Source organism: Panthera uncia, assembly GCF_023721935.1.
Source record: "Panthera uncia isolate 11264 chromosome C1 unlocalized genomic scaffold, Puncia_PCG_1.0 HiC_scaffold_4, whole genome shotgun sequence".
In the NCBI taxonomy this organism is placed as follows: Eukaryota; Metazoa; Chordata; class Mammalia; order Carnivora; family Felidae; genus Panthera; species Panthera uncia.
This window is the reverse complement of record NW_026057585.1, coordinates 59,420,999-59,438,823: the sequence shown is the minus strand read 5'-3', so window position 1 is coordinate 59,438,823 and position 17,825 is coordinate 59,420,999. Positions and strand designations below refer to the sequence as shown.

Sequence of the window (17,825 nt, the reverse complement as noted above, 5' to 3'; positions counted from 1 at the left end):
TTCTACTTTCCACCAGACAGCCAGCCCCTCTTGCCAAGGTCCCTGCGCCCTCTGCAGTCACAGTGCCCACTGGCAGCCCTGGTCCCTTTCTTTGTCCTTCCAGTCCTGGGGATGGTAGCAACTTCTGAATATTACTAATTTGGGTTGCTCCACTGTCCTCTGTTTGGCTTGTCAGCTCTTCTAACACCTTTGTAACTAGTTCTCCACATTAAATTCCCTCTATGAAATTACCTCGTGTGGGCACTGTTTTCCTGACTTCATCCTGATAGATACACATGGATAATCCCATTAGCTTCTTAATGGTCTCTCCAATAGCCAAGCCACCTGTCGCAGGCCACCAAAGTGATGCTGAGAATCACAACTCTAATAGTGCCACTCAACACCCAGCAGCACCAGTGGCTCCCCAGCCAATCTGAGTTTCTGAGCATCGCATTCCAGGTCCTTCACTCCGTGGGGATGGCTTCCCTTCGTGCCCTGTCACCTGCTCACACGAAGGCATCCTGCAGTCCCACCACCCCAGACTCTTCATCAGCCCCCGGGATATGGTATGCTTTTCCATAGTTCAGTGCCTTTACACATTCAGTTCCCTCTTCCTGAATCCCATTCCACTCTTTCTCTGTGCCAAGTTCCTATCATCTTTTAAGACCCTACTTCCTGGGTGAAGACCTCACTGAACTCCCTTGGGCAAAGTTTTCTGCTTCCCGACTATGCTCCCAGAGCATATTGTAGACAGCTCTTATGGCCTAGAGGATTACACGGGTTGCAACCATTTTTACACATCTACCTTCTTGTGATCATTAAAATTCTCAAGCAGCCATCCTTATTCATCTTTATATCCCTAGTGAGTAGGCCACTTTATGGCAGATAGGAGGTCCTTAGTAAACGTTTGTCAAATGGATGGATGCATGAATGAATGAATGAATGAATAGAAGCTGTAAGGGAACTTGAAAACAAGGAGGGCTCTCCAGCAAATGGAGCTGTGGGATCACAAAAGTCATGAAGGTCAGTCACTGCAGGCATGTGGGCCAAAGCCAGAGTCAGACACGTTCATCTGAGCTCATCACAAATGTTCTGGAGGGATCCCTGCATTGGTGAGAAGGCTGACCCAGCAGCTTTTAATGTCCTCACAAATTCTGAGATCCCAGGGATTTAGGATTCTATCTCAGGACAGTTTTGTTAACCACTGCAAACCGAAAGCCTGTCTAAGAAAAGCAAGACAGGGCAAGCTTCTATTTCCTTTGTGGAATATGCCGATGCAGATTCCTTTCCCTTAGTTCAGGAAGACCTCCTCTTGTGTGACATCTATGTTAACAGCATTCCGATAATTATAATTTCTCTACAATGTGGTGCTTAATGAGGAAGTGAAACTGACAAATGTTCAGACTAGATTTAATTCAATTATGAAACATCTTGATCCAGATTTCAGACTAAAGGAAAAACCAACTGCTGAATTGTGAATGAAAATTTATTTGCCATGAAAGACGGGGGCTGGTGGGGGTGGTTAGGAACAGTTGTCCAGAGAATTTCTGTAATTCTTCACTTTAATGGATTGACTCTTCCTACATTTGCAGCAGGGAAACTGAATTAAATCTAAGGCAAGGAAAATCAACTGAATACTGATTGTTGGGAAACAGGGGTCTTGCACAGAAACATAGATGTTTGGAGGGTGGGAGGCAGGGGAGGCCAAATGAGCAGCTCTCTGATTTCTGATTCCTTGAGATTTGTTCTTTGGGACTCACAAATATTTTTTTCAATGTCAGGATACAGAAAGCAGTGCATAGGCAGAGTGAGGGGTCAGGAACGAGTCAGACATGGGTGTGCCTCATGGGACTCCGGCTGAAGGGGGAGAGAGGTGTTCATAGCCACCCCCAGGGGCTAGCCTCAGCGTTGTTAATAAGGACTCAGAAGCAACGAGTAATGGGAGACAGAAACTGGCCTGAGTACTGACTCCAACCAGGGTGAGGAAGAGGAGACGGGGGCTTGGCATTTTCTTGAATCCTAAAGGCAGTGTGTTTTAGTGGAAACTGTGTGAATCAGAACAGCTGAAGGTTCAATTTCGGGCTCTGTCACTTACCAGCTTTGTGACTGTATAGGACCTCTGGAAAGCCTCAGCTTCCTCATATATAAATGACATCTACCTTCCAGGTGTGACTACTGAATGAGATAGGTTGAGACCACAGTCTAGGCTGTCCATGGCACACAGTATCTACTCAGTAAAGTCTACCTGCTTTTTCCCCAGCTAAGTTAGCTCAGACTCTCAGTGTGCAGGGCTGGTGGCCTACCACTGTAAGGCAAAGAAAGGAAGTGAAGGGAGCCTTGGACTTCACATGCGATCACTGGGGTTTTTACCCGATTCTCCCAGTGTGGCTCTTTTCCAGGATGCACCAGAGAGACGCAGAGCACTGTCATCCAGCTCTGCAGGAGGAAACTGAGGAGGGACCGATTTTCTAAGGACCCACTCTGTGCCCAGGGCTTGCTCAGTGTGGTGCCTTGATTGCAGCGCATAGTAAACATGTTTCCATCCGGAGCACCGACCTCACAGGGCAATGCCATAACTTATTGCTGCACGCTTCACCGTGGGCAACTCTAAAGCCAGGGAGAGGATGGTGGAGATAGTAACAAGGCCTCTGGGGTGCCTGGCTTCGCAGCTGAGACACCGGGAACAAGATGGTGAGGTAAACGCTAGATGTTATAAACACGGGGGAAAGTGGATGAGAGAGTGGGTGGACGGCTCCAAGGTCCACTAGTGTGGTTACCTTCTCCACATAAGAACCCCTGCAGAACCATTCACCTGCTGCTTGAATACTCCGGGGGCCAGAGACCTCACTACTCTTTGAGAGCTGTCCTTCCCTCTGAAAATCAGCTCAGATGGTTTCAGATTTCTTCCTGACAGTGAGCCCAGATGTGCCCTCTCTTGTCAGAAAACTTGAGCCTTTCTCGTAATCTTAAGATAGTCTATAAAATAACTGGAGGAATGAGTGCACAGCATCCCTTGGTCTTTACGTCCCCAGAGACCATGAAAGCAACCCCTCATCTTCATAGACAATGCTCTCACATTGCTTCATGAGTCTCACAAAAGCCCTGAGATGTTGGCATAGAATGGTCATCATTTCCACTCGAAGAGGAGTCTCAGAAACTTGAAGAGATTGGCAAAGATCACACCCAAAGGGAGGAAAGAATCTCAGGGGAGTCTGATTACTCCTTTCAATATCTGAATCCATGTCTTGTCCCCCAGAACTGAATGTGGAGTCCAGCTGGTCAATTCCACAACCTGTGTCCTTTCTATTTGCCGCTAAGCCAAACCTTTAAGACTCTCTTTCAAAGGCCGAAGAAAGTTCTGCTAGAATCCACCGATGGGTTAGTACTGATAATTATGTCTAGTACATCCACATAAAAGGATTTAAAACCAGGCAGTTATAGGGTGAAGGGTAAAAGATCTTTTTCAGCCATAAGAATATTTTTTTTAATGTTTATTTATTTATTTTGAGAGAGAGCGAGTGTGACAGAGCTGTCAGCGCTGAGCCTGACCCGAGGCTTGATCCCATGAACTGCGAGGTCATGACCTGAGCCAAAATCAAGAGTTGATGCTTAACCAACTGAGCCACCCAGGCGTCCCTCAGCCATAAGACTACTACATGAGGTGGGAAGGAGGGGAGGGGAGAAGACAAGTGCTGGTATTTCTCATGTGACAATGACATAAGGCATGCTGAGGTTTAGGTCTGTTGACCTATGAAGGTTAAGCCTCAACCAAGTTGAGCGCTGTGGGGCGTGACAGGGTCCAAAACAGGCACTTGAGCAAACTGTGAATGTGTGAGTCCACTGGGTCCCCCTGTAGAGCCAGAATCATGTTCAAAGGCTAACGGAGTGCAAAAAGCACTAAATAATGGATGCGGTAATGGGCTACTTAGCTGACGTTTTCCTCTCCACTCAGGGATGTGCCTTCCCGACAGCCCCAAAGAGGCCAGGATATTTGTCTAAAGAACACCAGAAGCATTATCATCTGGCAGAAAGAAAGGCTACCTGTTTATGAGAAGGAAACTGATGATAAATTCATCAGTTCTGAGTACCACCTAGTAGAGGAAATAAAAACTCAGGAGCCAGAAGGACCTTAATGATATGCCCAGAAGGGGCTGTGCCCGTCCAAGTCCTGCTCATCCTTCAAGGCTTTGCCCAAGTTATACGCTCTTTCCTCCCTGCCTCTCTAGTCAGCTAATATTCCCTATCAGCAAGCATCAATTCTATCAGAGTTTGGAGACCCTGGCATAAAAATAAAGCCTGTGTACAAATCTTCTAGCTGCCTTGACCAGGAAGAGAGGAAATGTATATTTCTGGGAGCGAATGGGATTAATCCTTATCTTGTCTCAGAGTCCTAGGTAAGAGTGGAGGGGAGTGTAGTATGACCCTAAGAACAAATCTGTTACAGGAAGGTAACATTATAGGTCTGGATTAGGACAAGCAAAGCATCCTAACACATTATTTGTGCAAAAGGGAACAAGAAAGGGGCTGGTAGAGCTTGGCTCCCCAAGGTTATGGTACCTGGTGGTATAAACTAGGGTGTGGATGCATGATGTCAGAGAGGAGACTGAAGACAGAGAACTGGCTTTCTGTCTGGACCAACATCCCAACTGATCGAGACAAAACTGTGTCCCATCAGGTGACGCACTGGGGTGGGCAAGACCCAGAAGAAATGCAACGACTTCTCAAACTCCAATACACCAAATGTGACACCTTGATGAGGACACCTCTGGCCATGTAGGGTGACAGTGAGCCACCCTAGTCCAGGGGACTGAGACTCCAGGACAGAGGTTTTAGAGCTGCAATCAAGGATCCCACTGGCTTCAAGGCCTATAAAAATTTACTTGGGCACATGAGACTCCCGCCACCCACGGGGAAAGAGTATACCATCAAAAGCTCAAAGGGAGCAGAAATCCTCAGAGGAGTTACTTTAGAGAGAGTGATGATTAAAAGCGATTCCTGACCTCAAGGTGCTCACAGAGCAGAACAGTAACAGCTCACAGCTGTTGAATCCCTACTCTGCACCAAGCACTGTGTTGATTCATATTCTTCAGCTCACTTAGTCCTTAACACAAAAAACTCTAAGGCAGGTACCATTAACCCTGAAGCCAAGGCCTTTAAAGAAACTCAAAGTCCAATGGCTCACATGGATTCATTAAGAAAAGGTAACAGTGCATTGTGATCATTGCACAGAGAAGCACAGAGCTCTCCTGGGGGAGCTGTTTACTCTGGGGTAAAAAAAAGGCTTCCTAGAGGAGGTGTGCAATTACCTAGCATACTTGCAATCCCCGCCTCAGTGTGAACTGTTGGCTGGTGGATTGCTCGTGCCGACAACCGACGGTAATGTTCTCGTTTAATCTAGTCCATATCCCTTGTTAAGGTTTTACATAAATGTCTCCTTTAGTCCTCCAAACAAAGCTACAAGGCAGGCATTCCTTTCTCTTTGCAGGTTACGACACTGGGGTTTAGAGATGGAAAAAGATGCTCAAGGACCCTTAGCGGGTGGCCAGGATGAGAGCATACCCATGTCTGATGCTGAAGATCAGGCCATTTCTTCTGGGGCTGATGTGTGATCTTCCCCAGTGACAGCCCCAAGCTGAGTCTCTTACTGGGCTCTGGGCAGACTGGGCTCTGGACCCGAAGAAGAAGAAACCGGTGGTTCCTAGAGTAACAGGCCACTGGGCAGTTTCCCTTCTTGTGGGAAACTTGTGGAAGCTGTCAAACTGGCTTGAAGCTGCTTAATATGCACTGACTTGGCTGTCTTTGGTTTATTTGTCTTTCTGGTTAAGGAGCAGGTGGTGAGGTAGCAAACAGCGAGATCACAGCAGAGATTTTCAGGGCACAGAGGTATCCCAGGGAATATGCACTCATCAGGGAGGCAGGTCTACAGGGGCCAGCCTGGAGGACAGGAAGATCCCAGAACAGTGAGGAATGTGGGCTGTGGGATATTTAAAGTACCTCTGGGAAGTTTAGGCAAGTGGGATCAAGTTTCCAATACACATGTTGTTTTCTCCTCAAAATCATTTAGTAAGTTGGGTTTAGTAACTCCTTTGATAGATGAGAGCAGGGAGGTGTAGAGAAACAAGGGAACTTATCAGAAGTCCTACAGGTAGTAAGAACAGGAGTTGAGATACCAAACGCAAGCATCTGCCCCTCCACTAGAGTTGATACGTTTGACTTGCTACCTCTCTCTGGCTTTTAGAAATGTTGAAATCGTTCACAGAAAAGCCCAGATGCTTCTAGGACTCTATGCGAACAGAGGGTTGGAAGCTACTGCTGGCCATTCAGGCAGCCCAGATATTTCTCAAGCAAAACCTGAGCATGTTTACTTAATGCCTATTTCAGAGTCAGATAACCAGGAAATTCCCTTTAAAAGAAAGTGTAAGGATTTTCAATTCTTTCTACAGGCAGAGTCATGTGTATATTTATGAAACACCTCTTGAGCGGCTGTGTCATCCCTGCCTTTCACATGCCAGACCCCGGGCTTGCTTCTGGTAATCCGACCTCAGGAAGTTCCTGGAAGTAAGGAGCCAGGAGAAGAGTTGGGATGCTGTGTGCTACGAGCTGTTAACAGAGGAATGATAGGGAGCGGGGCACAGAGGTAGGGGTGATCTGCTCACACTTAGCAGAAGACCACAAAGTCTCCCTGAGTCCCCATAGCCTGAAGCTAAGCTGGGCTATTAGGGGAGGATGTGGCTCCTTCAGAAGCTTCAGTAGAGCTGGACCAGGGGGAGGTAGACCAGAGATCCGGGCTGAGGCTGGCATCTGAGTGCCATGCATGTCAGGCTAAGGAGCTTGGGATTTTTTTTGTTTGGTTGGGTTTTTTTTTTTTTTCCCAGCTATTAAGCATGGAGATGGTGTGGCCAGATTGGTTAATAAATTCACGAAAACCAAGGCGGCAAATGGAGCATGTTTCCTCACGTATCTAAACCTGTTAGGGGCAAGCGAAGCAATTTAGGCACAAATTGAATTGTAGGGAGCTGTGTGATGGCAGCTGAACCAAACGGAAACACGAACGGACCAGTGTCTCCGTGACAAGAAGGCTTGACAAATGCAAAGGCCTCAAGGAGAAAAACGGCTTTTTCTCTGAGCGACACTTCACTTCACGTTCTCAACTACCTTGTAGACTCAAGTTTTTGAGGACCCCATTCAAATATGCTGTCTCATGAAACCTAACATGCGTTGGCTTTTGGGAGCAGGATTTAGGTGGGGTCTGGTGGATGCAGGATATTGGGAAGAGGAATGGATGCTGATAGGAAAAGGAAGAAATTTCACCAGGTGAAAAGAGAACAGGGGCAGAGGAGGGTAAGAATGAGCCAGAAAGACTCTCAACTCAGGACAGAAGGTCAGGTTTGAAAGGGACAACAGGAGCTCCTCTTTCCCCTCTGCCCATTCCACATTTGAATCCTCCTATAGTTTTTCTGACAGGGGGTCTTTTAGGCTCTGCTTGCACCAGCTCCAGTGATGGGGAGCTCACTCCCCTAGGTGCCAGCTGTTCTAACTCTTAACAGCTCTGACCACTGCTCAGGAAGGTCACTGTCACTTTGGGCTGGCCAAATCAGAACAGTGTAAGCCCTCTTCCAACTGGTAGCCCTGGGGACTCCCATCTCCACATTTATGGTTCCTTTTCTCCAGGCCAAGCATTTCTAGGTCCTTCAGTTGCTGCCCTAGGAATGGGGTTTCAAACTGCCCTATCAATCTGACCTTGAAAAATGCGGGGGTGTCTTTGTGTCTCTCACAGGGTGGGGTCCAGGACCAACAACAACAGCCCAGAGAGTCATCCAGCCTCACAACAGTCCTGTTAGGGTCAGAGCTGGAGTTCCTGGGGGGTCTGTTTTCAAAGCCTGTGCTCTTCGTACCCATCACTGAGCTGAATGAGATCAGTGGTGACTAAACATCCTAGTTCTGTTTACACAGGCCGCGGTGAAGTCCGATGTCCCCTTGGGCAAGAGTTCCCCAGTGCTCCTGAATCACGTACAGAGGCTGCCTTCCGCACGCTGACTGGATGGGGGGCCGAAATCTGGGCCTGGCCTAGCACTGGCTTGTGGCAGTGTCACACAGCTTGATATTTTCCATTTCCAGGAGTCCCACCGGCCGATGGGGTCCAGATGTAGTGGACCTGCCGGGTTCTTTGCAAGCCCACTACACGTGGCCTTTTTCTTGGTGGTCTGTCCACTGGCTGGACCCTTATACACTCCAAAGGCCCTGGCCGGCTCTTCTATGATGCCTCTGAGACCTGTCAACCACTTTTAAATCGGATGGGCAACTCTTCCCAGGATCGAGACACTGCCCCCTATTTGATCAGGTATAATTAAGTCTTTGGCCAGAGACTTTTGTCATGGAACAACTCAGACCTTGAGACCCCTGGACATAGTGGTTTGTGCAATTCAACTCACTGCCACGCGGGGGGCCAGACCTCGGTCCAGGTTGGCAACCCTTCCTCAGCCTCACCATTTCCGCCTTATGCCCCCTTCCCTCTGACTCACTGAGGAGTCCGTGCCATGTAGGCCCTGGTAAAGCTAAGTTATAACGCCTATCCAGAAGAGGGGTTCCCTTCCTCAAGCTGTAGACACAGCCTCGTAGGAGTGCAGGTCACAGGAGCCTGGCAGAAGAGAGAAGATTTACTTACACTTACAGGTTGACTTTTTGGCACATCATAAACACCTTCCTTCTTTTGGCTGGTGGGAACCTATGGAAAAATCAAATTCGACACAGTCAAAACACTTTGATACTCCACTTTCAGAGAACAAAGCCATCACACTTCAACTTCAAGCTGGCTTAAGTGTGTGTGAGAATGGCCCCTGAGGCCTGAGAGTCCCAAATCAAAGGGGCTTCTGCTAGTGTAGAAGCAGGAGGCCAGGCTCCTTCCCTGAGGAAAGCTGGATGAGGGGGGAGTGTGTGAGTCACTTAAATGAGTGCAGGGTGTCTCTGCCATCGGGCTTCTCACGGAATCACAGGACAGATGGCTGCAGGGACCTCAGGGGTTATGTGGTGGAAAAAATAATCCTCATTTCGCCAAAGACAGAAATGAGCCTCAGAGAGGTGCTCTGACTTGTCCCAAGTGATTAAAATTAGTTTGCAGCTGAGTTTAAGCTGAGAGTCAGGTTATTTACAATATAGCAAACATCAAGGTCTCAGTATAAAGAACGGCTTCTGCTGGGATCATGGACAAGCCATCTGATATTTACCCAAAGTGTCTTCCAAGAAAAGGGACCGTTAATGGCAGGGAAAGCGCAAGACAAGAGTCGAGAAAATTCCAATTGTTTTTTAATATGTATCTGTATTTTCTTTCCTCCCTCTCTCCTCGTACTCCTCCATCTGGTCTTATCGGGCCACTTGGTAACTGTCACACCCTGAACAGGCCACAGCCCCTCGGAGCGTCACGATCCTAAAATGGGTGTTACTGGCTCTGCTTCTGATTTGGGTTACTGTGGGAATCCAACAAGAAAGTAGACAGTAAATACAGACGATTAGGAGCTGTGATAGTGTGAAGTGTTAGAATGAGAGCTTCTTTTACTGCTGACACATCATATAAATAAGGATCAGCACGTATTTTATAATATTAACAACAGTAGATAGGTTGAACGCTTTTCTAATGGGCCAGTCAGGGTGTTACACTGAAACATTCCGGATGGAGAGCAATCATGTGTGCTTCCCAGAAACTAGCAGAGTGTAGCTCCTACCCCCATTGGAGGCATCAGCCTGCAGTGGTCTTCTGTCTGCTAATCTGTGTTTCTTTTCACCAGACTGGGAGCTCTTTAAGAGCAGGCACAGTGCCCAACGCTCAGTAGGCATCTGGTAGATGTCTGCTGCGTAAATGTTTCATAAGAAATGTGGGGAACAGTGAAGGAAAAGAAAAAGTGTCTTTTAGGCTTGGACCAGCTAACTATACAATTAACAAGAAGGAAGAATTTGGGCTCATTCCTCGAGACCCTGTGCTATTTCCACACTCATCAACTTAGCTTAAAATCCTTCTAATAATCCTAAGAGCTCGGTATTAGAATCTTCACTTTAGGTGGTGAAAAACTGAGGCTCAGAGATGTCAAGGAAACTTTTCCAAAGCTTTAAAGCTAGTTAAGCGGTGAGATTCGAACCCAGCTCTTTCTGGCTACCGAACAAAACATTTATTACTAACAGCCTGAACTAACATTGACAGGGCACTTCTTATGTGCCAGCCACTGTTCTGAGTATTTACATGTATTTGCATGCAGTCCTCAAGACAAGTCAGTCGGGCAAGGATGACAACTGTCACAATGTTGCAGAGGAGGAAAATGAAGCCCAGAGAGCATCCTGCAGGTGAGGGGGGGGTGGGGCTAGAGCTGGAGTTCTGGCAGTTCGCGTTTTAACTACTACGCGGTATAGACAGTTGTACCTCACCCCTGGTCCCACCATTCCCTAGCTGTTTTTGATTGCACCCTTTTCTCTGACATCACATTCTACACTTGCAGAAGGTTGTGCACGTTCCTGCAGAAAACGGGAGGTCCATGGTGGAGCACGGACCATGCAGAAAGATGCGCTTCCTGAGCTGCTCTCGCAAACCCTAGTTTGCAGGTAGCCAGTGACGAATGTAATTTCTTTGCTCCTGATAACTCAGCTCCCTCTAAAAGGAATCCTCTAAGAATGCCTACAGAGTCCTTGTTAACAAGGGCCAATAAATTACCAGCCCGCACTTGTATTTTTACTGGCTCACCCTTTCCTGAGCAACACGAACAGCATTTCTGTTCCTCGTAATTCACTGCTCACTATGGGCACTTAGCAAGTTGAACCGCAGCTGACTCTCAATTATCCCTGCAAATGGAGGAGAAGCGGCAGGATGGATAAACCCAAACTGTGCATAATTGAAAAAGCTTTGCTACTTGGTTCTCCCATGGGTGACATATCAATCTGCCTGTTTGTCCTTAAAGATTTATGTTGGGCAGGATACGTTCTTGGGAGCCTTGCCTGGCTCTCTACCTGGTCGGAGCCTTCCTCTGGACTCTTGTAAGCTCTGGTACATTCTTCTACTAAAAAATAAAAGTGGCCAAGAACCTACTATGTATCAGGCTTTGTGGTTTGCTGGGGACAGTGATGGCAAACAAGCTGGATAAGGCCCCCGAGTGAATGGAGCTCCTTGTTTTCCTGGGAGGAGTTGAGAAAGTAATTGGGTTACTCACACGAGTGTCAAAAGTGCTTTATCTTATATAGGAGCTATCAACCCACACTGCAGCTGCCTGTGAGCTTGTGCAGCGCAGGGCAGGTATTTTGCTAACCTGTTCCTCATCCCGTAAATACTGGTTACACAGGAAATGTTTAAGCACTGAACATTTACCATGTATGTGTTAAGGGCAGAAGTGTTTAAGGGACAAAGACCAGAACGTGCCTCGTGTGCTGGTTCTCACCCCTGCCTGGCTGGTCCACTCTGCCCGCAGACCATTTCAGTAATAGGACGGTGTAGAGTGATGACAGTTCTCAACCAAAAGGAAGCGGGAGATCTGTTTAAAATTTTTTTTAACGTTTATTTATTTTTGAGACAGAGCATGAACAGGGGAGGAGCAGAGAGAGAGGGAGACACAGAATCTGAAACAGGCTCCAGGCTCTGAGCTGTCAGCACAGAGCCCGACGCGGGGCTCGAACTCACGGACCGTGAGATCATGACCTGAGCCGAAGTCGGACGCTTAACCGACCGAGCCACCCAGGCGCCCCAGGAAGCGGGAGATGTGGTTCCTAATCCTGGCTCTGCCACAGGCTGTGAGTCCTCAGAGGGCCCCTCTGTCCTCTGAGCCTCCGTTTTCTCATGTAGCTGTGGTGGGCAGGCCAGGGGGTGCCTAGACACGTGTTGAGGGTGGGGACCACGCTGTGGTCTATCACATCCCCGTGTGCCTGGCACACACTAGGTGCTCCGTACACAATTGCTTCTTGAACAAAGGAGTTAACAGATGTCAAACTACTGTAAAAGCTATACATTAAGCACTATATGTACAGAAGACATTTTAGCTCAGTGACATACTAATAGTGTTAGAGAGGCAGTTTCAGGGTTGAGTGACATTGGAACAGAGAGTTATCATTTTAAAATAACAATACTTGACACATCACGGGCGATTAAAAATGATTTTCAAGCCAAAGGACTCAGAGAATGTCTGTGTGCAAAGCCGCAATCTCGCCCGTGTGTTAACGTTAACGTACTAAAGAATTACCAGGTCTACAGCTGAGGCTCTGGCCTTGGGCACAGCACTCAAACTGGAGGACTTGATTTTCTTCCATTTAAAACGATAGCCATCGTAGCTGTGCTTATCTTACTGAGTTACTGCAAGGGTCAAAATCAGATGAGGTGTAAAAAACCCTTGTGCTGCAAGGTTCTGTGTTGCTTTAAAAAGATGACTGATAACTTTTCCTGATGCGCGCAAAAAGAAAGACAATTACTGTTGTTAATCCGGTTTGGAAAATGAGACTACTGATCCTCAAAGAGAGGTTCCGTTTACTCAAGAGTCTCTCCCTCTCTCATGCCGGAGTTATAAACAGCAAAGTCAAGTGAGGCTGCAACTTTCCGCTAGGCTCTCTGACAAGACGAGGCGACCAAGTCATGTTCTGCTTCACTTAATATAACATCCTAAGACCTCGTGAACAGCATCTGATACTGACAAAGTTCTCAGGAAGTAGAGGAACTAACATTTACATAGAACCTACTACGTACCAAGAGCTTTACACCTTCACATCACTTCTAGAGGCAGATAATGCAGCATTCCTAATTTTATAGCCTGGGAGATTGGGATACAGAAGTTATGCACTTGATCCAAGGCCACAAAACGGCTAAAGGATCAGGCCCCAGGTCTGTCTGCCTCATTCCTCATTCTGGAAAGCAGGGGATGGGATTAAAATCTGAGACTACCCTGGGCTAAGCTGAAGACTTGGAGATACTGTAGTCTCCTCAGGATGAATAGCTGTGGAATAATCAGAGGCCCTCAAAACACAAAGAAGAGTGCAGCTCCCTAATCACAGCTCCTTAAAAGCTCAGCTTTATCTTTGGGCCCAAGAGCTTATCTTGTGTTGAGCAAATTGAGGCCCAGCTGACTGGCAAAGCAAGAGAGGAGAAGAGAGGGTGATAAAATATTCATTTCCTTAAACGGTACCTTCCTGCTAATGATGGACAGCCGGAAAGATCCGGAGGTCACAACTGTTAAAACAAGTGTGATTTTTAGATAGTGACTTGGAGCCTACGCAGAATCTAATCGTGAAACTCTGCATCAGGATATTCTGGCTGAGAAGAGCCCGGGGATTCATGCATTTACCGGGGTCAGAGAGACTTGGCTGGGAGTGGGAGTTCTGCCTCTTGGAGCTCTGTGACCTTGGGCAAGACATCTTATCTGTGTGAGCCTCAGGGTTCCATCTGTAAGGTGGGAATGAGGGTTCAAGCCACACAATCTTGTTGTGAGAGATAAGATATTGCATGTAAACCCCATTCACGGAGCCCTCAATAAATGTTACCCCCTCCCCTCCCCGCCCCCCCACAATTTCTAAGTCTTGTTGCCCTGTAAAGCAAGCGAACATGTTTCTCTAAAGAATCGCTGTCCTCTGATAGGCACTAGCTGCAAAAAGCAGCAAAGGACCTCGCCTAAGAGACTCTTCAGTCTTAGTCGCTCAGTTTACAGGTGAGTAAACTGAGGCTCAGAGAAGGAAAAGAACTTGAGTTGGTACTTGGACTAGGATTCCGAATCCACACACTGTGTGACTCAGGATGAAGCCTCTTCTCTACATCCTTCACACGAACTTGCTTCATTCTCATGCCAACGTGTGAGTTACAGGGAAACTAGTTCCCTATCTTACCACTGGGGAAACTGAGGCTCATAGAGGGCAAGTGTCTTGCACACTACCACTCAGCCAAAGATAGTTGGTGACACAGCCAGAACTGGAACCCAGTTCTCTGCTCACCTAAACCAGTTCTTCCCACACATAGGATGTCCCACACCCCCAGCCGTCCCCCATGGGGGCCCGCAGGTGCCACTAACTACGGCTCGGCTGGGATTCAGAAACTTTGCACTGAAAAGACTCATTTTGTCTTACAAGGTGCTTTTTCTTCAGGGGATGACTGGTTAATGGTTTCTTTTGGCCTCATATTCAGACACCGCAAGGTTGTAATAATTTAAAATCTGAGGGGGGCCAGGGTGGCTCAGTCGGTTGGGCATCCAACTTCGGCTCAGGCCATGATCTCACGGTTCGTGAGTTCGAGCCCCGCATTGGGCTCTGTGCTGACAGCTCAGAGCCTGAAGCCTGTTTCAGATTCTGTGTCTCCCTCTCTCTCTGCCCCTGCCTGCTCACACTCTGTCTCTGTCTCTCAAGAAGTGAATAAACATTAAAAATCAATCAATCAATCAATCAAAATAAAATCTGAGAACAAAAATGTAAGTTTTCCATTTAAAGACAGAAACTGTGTGAGCGCTGACTTTAAACAAGACTTCAGAGCATAACTTTACACTTGCATCCAATCTAGACCGATCCAGGGGAGAGAAAGACGATTATCACTCCATGGGCCTGGTTTATACTGAGCTACTGGTAGAGCTGATGTTATACTTTGGTCATTTACAATTCTGTGCATTTGACGGAAACTGAAAATCTATTTTACTTTCATTACATAAGTAATGTGTGCCCAAGGCAGAATAGCAGACCACATAACTGAGTGAGTTAAGGAAATTAAAATCACTTATTAAATACATTAAATTTTTTCCCCTTCTTCCATGATGTTTATATTTCAAATTAAGGCTGAGTTTCTAATTAGTGACAAATTGGATGCTGTCATATTTATCTGATGTGTTGCTATGGTGCAGTTTCTCTAACTCTGATGGGCAAGCATGGGGGAGGTCCGGTGAGTTGTGCCTTCACTCACATGGGGTCTGATCGCTGCTCTAAATGGCTGTACAGCCCCCGGGAAGTTACTCAGCTTCTCTGGGCCTCAGTTCCCCCTCATAAAAGTGGGATTAGATACCTACTTTATAGCATGTGCGCGAGAATGGAGTGAGTCAAAATGTGTGTGTGAGGTTTTTCCCAGAAGCAGACACTGAAGAATATTAATTTACCTTCCCTTCAGGAGGGGTGAAACTTGGAGCTGTACTTTCTTTTATTCAATTAATATTTCCAGTGCTGTGTTCCAAAGGTGTTTGCTTTGGAGTTTGTCCTTCATTTTCAGTAGTGCTTTTAAAAGAAATGTGATGAACACATTCTTTTGAGAAGCGAAGGACCCTTCTGTATCATGGACAACAACCCTCCAATGGGTTACTTTACTAAAATGGAATGTCTGATTCTTGAGTCAATTGAACATAGTTAAGATCCATTAACAATTAAAACAACGCACTCAACTGGCCATTAAGCATTTCCACAGCAAGGTGTGAAAACTTCTGGTCAGTTGGTAAACGCCAACCACATGAAGTTGTCTTCCATGAGCCTGAATGACAGAAAGAGCTATGTGACCATGAGAAGGGAGCGCCCTCGGTTCTACAGGCCCTTCAGAGCATTTACTGGTATCGGTGCAATGGTAAGAGAGAGAAGCGATTTTATACCTGATAAATGTTTTCTTCCGTTTCGGGATCACGGATTGGCTCGTGTCCAGCCTCAAACACAATGTACTATTACGGAGCGGCCAGAGAGGAAAGGTCAGAGGGGAAGGAGAGAGAGGAAAAAAAAGGCATTTGGAATTCAGGATACAAATCTCAGTGAGCATTAAAGAAACAGTCACAACAGAAAATACCCTCAAGAGACAAGTGGATTACAGAAACACTACGGGTGCCTTGCACACCTCTGCCTTTTCTTACAAAAACGGCAAGGGTCTGATGGTCAGTGGTACAGGAGTGATTGCATGGGCCCCTGCACATCTTTGGGGAGATGTAACTTCTTCATTCAATGGCATTTTATCTCAGTAAGGTCTGCAAGTGCTTCATTGCTGAGTGGGAATGACATCTCCTGGGAACATCTGGGATCCCAACTTCATAATCTGGGTTACATCTGCTGCCCCCCTTTGCTTCCCCAAAGCTCCTAACTCAGCTTGGAAGTGCTCAGAAACCCCAAACTTCCACATCCCATAAATAGCACCTTATTTTACATTCTTAGTTTTAAATACTGAAACTCAATTTCTTTTCCCCTGTGCACGTTTCAGACTTTAAAGGACTGAGCAATTTCAAAAAGGGCGATAGTCTTCATTCCCTGTGAGCCAGTTGGCCAGGGCAGAGCTCACATTCTAGACAAATCCTCGCCCTCAGCATTCTATAGCCAGGGCATGCCGTCAGGCGTATCTTTGGCTTTTTTTTTTTTTGTCACATATGCTAGAAACCTTTACTTTGTGTTACTCATATTATATTACTTATTTTATCCATATGGTTTTATTTTTGTCATAGCTGTGCCAGCTTTCTGTGTGGAAACAGATATGTGTGACACACACACATATAACTCATAAGTTTCAGGTTTTCTTTTATGTCCTGCAAGTTCATTTTCTCACTCTTTTCTCTCCTTGGGAGTAAGTATGAGTGGGTTGGGGTTGGTGGTGGGAGGTATCCTCTTCCCTTTTCTCTGCATCTGTTTGTACACAGCACACACTTGGATCCAAGAGAAGCCATCTCTCTAGCCACACCTGGGCTGCAAGCTTGAGAGTCCAGGGATAGTTACTACCTGGGCCATCTCTAGGATCTCCCTTACTCTCCTCCCAACAGCCTCTATGGCACGATCCAGACAATCAGAGGGGCCAGAGAGATCTCTCCCCACAGCCTTCCCAAAGCTTACAGACTGCCCTTTGGGCTTGCACTCAAATGTCACCCAAACTCACTCCCCATCCCCAGTTCCTAACTCAGAGAAGCCTCCACACAAACTTGAAATATACAAGAGACTCCTGATAACATCCAGTTCTGAGAATCAAACTTTTACAGATAGTGGAGGGGGCTGGGGCAGGGGCAGGAAGGAGGAAACCTATCTCAAGATCCCATGTTATGGATGCCAGCCAAACTTCTGTTCATTTTTTATGGAAATTCACTCCTGGAGAGGCTCGCAACCCGCACCCTTGGAAATAATCTCGGTCCCTCCTCCAGGCTCTGCCGTCAGGGGATTCTTCAGGGCTCTGACAAAGTGTCTGTAGCACAGGCCTCGCCATTCCTGACCCTAAAACCCCGATGGGTTTCAGAAATTACCTGGTATACAGGATCTTCAACATCCTCTTCCAAAATTGTCTACAGCAGAGCGAGTGAAGGGAGGTTGAAAAGCAGAAGATATAAAGGAAGAGGTGTGAGATTGTGTTCAGAAATCACAGGACAGTACAGAAACCAGCTCTGGGAAGGACAGGCTGCTGGGTCATTTTAGGGAGAAAACACACAGGGAAAAAAAAAAGGAAAAGAAAACTCTTGCAGCCACCCCCACCCCCACGCCCACTATCAACAACAGCAAAAGCAATTGCATTTCTTCTGTTCTCCTGCCCAGAAATCTTCCTCGGGATTCAAGATTTCACTTTCTCTCACATGTTCAGGATTTCAGAGAATAAAAGATCATCTCTAATGGCTTGCTCTCGGTGCCTGAAATTTACACGGGAACCTTTCATCTTTGTTTCTACTTGGCAGCGGGAGGACAGGACCTGACTGTCAGTTTTCACATCTGTTTATTTGAAGTCCTAGTCTTCCCTGGTACTCGGGTAAATTCACAGGTATACCTGATACACAGCTTGTTCACACTGCTTATCCTTTTGTGCCTTTTTTTCCAATTCTTCTCGTTGCTTCAATTCATAAATCAGTTGAAAGAGATCTCTCAAGTCCAGAATAACAGGTTCAGCCTGGAGTAGAAGGTGGGATGAATCACATTAGTAAGGG

General features: G+C 46.7%; 1 protein-coding gene across 2 annotated transcripts in view; it reads right to left on the bottom strand.

The window, feature by feature from the left end:
- Positions 1-17,825, bottom strand: part of DAB1 (DAB adaptor protein 1) — a 406,172-nt gene that overhangs the window by 50,748 nt on the left and 337,599 nt on the right. Inside the window, exons 6-9 of one of the 2 annotated variants that reach the window (XM_049617084.1) lie at positions 17,669-17,788; positions 17,157-17,195; positions 15,543-15,608; positions 8,645-8,704 (exon numbers count right to left, since the gene is read on the bottom strand). In XM_049617084.1, the coding sequence (XP_049473041.1) occupies positions 8,645-8,704; positions 15,543-15,608; positions 17,157-17,195; positions 17,669-17,788 (285 nt within the window). The remainder of the gene's footprint in view (positions 1-8,644; positions 8,705-15,542; positions 15,609-17,156; positions 17,196-17,668; positions 17,789-17,825) is intronic. The other variant, XM_049617083.1, reaches the window with a different exon arrangement.